The sequence below is a fragment of the Fonticula alba genome, assembly GCF_000388065.1.
Source record: "Fonticula alba strain ATCC 38817 unplaced genomic scaffold supercont2.5, whole genome shotgun sequence".
NCBI classification, from domain to species: Eukaryota; order Rotosphaerida; family Fonticulaceae; genus Fonticula; species Fonticula alba.
Window position 1 is genome coordinate 286278 of NW_009242975.1, and position 3089 is coordinate 289366.

Here is a 3089-nt window from a genome sequence, read left to right on the forward strand (position 1 = left end):
GCCTCGGCCACCGAGTGCCATGCCTGCAAGGGCAGCTCCTTCCTCCTGGCCGGGGCCTGTGTGGCCGAGTGCCCGGCCGGCATGCTCGCCGCCGCGGGCGCCTGTGTCCCCTGCTCGCCGGACTGCGCACGCTGCGCCGAACGCGCGGACTTCTGCCTTGCCTGTGCCGCGGCCGGCCAGGCCCTCCTCCCGGCCACGGGCCAGTGCGTGTCGGAGTGCCCGGCCGGCGAGGCACCGGCCGGCTTGCCGATGGCCTGCCAGCCGTGCGACCCCTCGTGCGCCGCCTGCACGGCCCCCGGCAATGCGGCTGCCTGCTCCGCCTGCCCGGCCGGCTCGCTGCTCCACGGGGCGGCCTGCGTGGCGGCCTGCCCGGCCGGCACCTTCGCCCAGGCGCCGGACCGGTGTGCGCCCTGCGCCGAGGGCTGCCACACGTGCTCCGGCCCCGGGGCCGATGCCTGCCAGGAAACCTGGTGCCAAGTGGATGGCACCTGCCCGGAGAAGCCCTCGACGTCTGGTACGTGTGCCGGCCGCGCGCCCGTCACGCGCCTTGCCTCGGCCCGGCCGCCCGGCGGCCCGATCCACTTGCTGACATGCGCCGCTCGCGCTCGCGGGCGCCCCCGCCGGCAACCCAGCCCGCACCCTGGCCCTGGGCCTGGGCATCGGGGCGGCGGTCCTGCTGCTGCTCATCATCCTGCTGATCCTCTGCGTCATTCGCCGGCGCCGCCGTGCCAAGGAGGAAGATGTGCGTCCCCGCCCGGCCGCCCGGGCCTCTCCTTGCCCATGGCATCCCCCCCCCCCCTCGCCCCCTCGCGAACGCGCCCGGTCCCCTGGCGGCGGTACTCACACGCGCACGCGCACGCGCACGCGCACGCCCCAATGCTCCCCGCTCTGGGACGAGGATTCGGAGCTGGCCCTCACCGGAGCCAGCCACATGCCGGGTATGTTGCGCCGGAGGGGGTTGCCCAGCCCGCCTCGCGCCGGGCCCCCGCCCCCTTCTGCCATTGGCCCCGCCGCTGACACCCTGCTCGCCCCCCTGGCGCCCAGATTTCCTCGTGCCGGACTTCCTGCTCCTGGACTTCAACAAGGACCTGCATGTGGATGAGGCCCAGTCGCCGGTGAGCATCGTCGGCAAGGGCACCCGCCTGACCGTGCAGCCGGTTGTCCCGCTCAAGGCGTCCCTCATTCAGCAGGCCGCCGGGCGCGCGCTCGTTTTGAAGACCGTCGAGCGTGCGTCCCTGCCCGGTGGCTTCCCCCCCCCCCTCCCTCCCTGCCTGGACGCACTCCGCCGGTGTGCCGATCTGACTAACCCCCCCGCCCGCAGGCCAGGAGTCCAGCTCCATGACCGACGACCACCGCGAGGCCATGTTCCGCAATGAAATGTCCATTCTCTGGTACGTGGCCACATGCGGCCCTGTGGCTCTTTGCCTGGCCGGCGCCCGGGCCCTCGCCCCGGCGGAGGGCCCCGGGTCTGCGCGCGGCGCCTTGTCCTCTGACGGCCTTCCCTGCTTCCCCTTCGCCCCCTGCCCGCGCCCGCCCAGGGCCATGAGGGACTCGCCGAACGTGGTGGAGATGCTCGGCTACACGGAGGTCCCGTCGGCCATCGTGCTGGAGGGCCACCCCACCGACTTGGCGACCCTGCTCAAGGGCGGCGACATCCTGCACGTGGAGGACGCCATGACCGTCATCTCCGGCCTGCGTACGTGGCCACGCCCCTCGACCAGCGGCAAGGGGCCCCGCTGTCGCCCCCGTCAGCAGGCGGTCCCCCACGCACCGCGCCCGCGCCACTAACACCGTTCCCCCGCCCGCTCCCTGCCCCGCACCTTCCCCCGGGGCCGCTCCGGCCGGCCGGCCGGCCGTGCGCAGTCCTCGGCCTGGAGTACCTGCACATGAATGACATCGCACACCGGGACATCCGGTCCTCCAATGTCCTCATTCGCCAGTATGGCGACACCGGCCGCATGCGGGCCGTCCTGTCGGACTTCAGCCTGGCCTGTGCGGCCGGGCGGTCGCCGCCCCTGCTGGACGCCATCCTGCTGATGTCCTGCAGTGTGCCCTTTGCGGCGCCCGAGGTGCGTGCCCTCGGCCCCGGGCCGGGGTTCTTTTTTTTTTCGCGCACACGCATGCCCTCGCCCCCCGGGCCGGGGCCCATCCCGCCCGACCGCCCACGATGCGACCGCCTCGCGGCGCAACGCCCGCACCCATGCTCACGGACGCGCGCGCGCACACCTGCATGCAGATCCTCAACCTCACAAGCCGCAGCGATCTCAGAGCCGTGGACTTCCAGGCGGCCGACATGTACGCCGCCGGGTCGGTCATTTGGCATGTGCTGTCGCACGAGCGCCCATGGTCCGGTACGCACGCACACACCCTCTGCCGCGGCCCCGGCCGCCGGTGCCCTGCTTTGGCTGCCCCCCCCCCCCCCTGGCCCCCCCCCCCCCCCCCCGCCCCCCCGCTGCCCGACCCCTCGGACTCCGCATCCCCCCGCCCGGGCCCCGCCCCGGGGCCGCCCCCCCACGCCCCGCTGCTTGCCCCAGACAGGGATTAGGCTCGCCGGAGCCGTGAGGGCCGGGAGCACGGGCCGGATGATGTCTGTGTCGGTCGGCCGGCCGGCCGGCCGGCCGGCCAGTCGGTGTCTGCGTGTGGGCGGCGGGGCTGCTTCTCCCACGGGAGCAGAGACCCCTGTGCTTTTGTCTCGGCCCTGCCCCCCCCCCCCCCCCCCCCCCCCCCCCCCCCCCCCCCCCCCCCCCCCCCCCCCCCCCCCCCCCGCTGGCCCCGGGGCGATGCTAACCACACGAGCCCCGGGGGATGCCCTGCACCGTGGCGTCCTGGGCGCCCCCCCCCCCCCCCCCCCCTCGGCTTGCCGCAATCAGACGTCTCCTTCCCGGAAATCATCGCCCTGGTGGCGTCCGGCCAGAACCCCGGCAGCCGGGGCCCGCGGTCGGTATACTCGCGCGACGTCAGTGCCGGCGTGGCCCCGCTGTTGGAGGCCCTGCCGGAGCTGTGGTCACCGGAGCCCCACCGGCGGATGACCGCGCGTCGCCTGCTGGCCATCCTCCGGCGTGTCTAGCGCCCGGGCCGCTTGCCGGCGG

At 74.9% G+C, this 3089-nt stretch overlaps 1 protein-coding gene across 1 annotated transcript in view; it reads left to right on the forward strand.

Annotated features, from left to right (window-relative positions):
• H696_03256 (CAMK protein kinase) overlaps positions 1-3067 on the forward strand; it is a gene marked incomplete at both ends in the record, with an annotated part of 5003 nt that extends 1936 nt beyond the window's left edge. The window contains 9 exons of the mRNA XM_009497135.1: positions 16-514; positions 633-742; positions 899-938; positions 1045-1227; positions 1322-1391; positions 1539-1696; positions 1864-2069; positions 2237-2351; positions 2871-3067. Of these exons, the coding sequence (XP_009495410.1) occupies positions 16-514; positions 633-742; positions 899-938; positions 1045-1227; positions 1322-1391; positions 1539-1696; positions 1864-2069; positions 2237-2351; positions 2871-3067 (1578 nt within the window). The remainder of the gene's footprint in view (positions 1-15; positions 515-632; positions 743-898; positions 939-1044; positions 1228-1321; positions 1392-1538; positions 1697-1863; positions 2070-2236; positions 2352-2870) is intronic.
• Between the last annotated feature and the right edge of the window lie 22 nt (positions 3068-3089).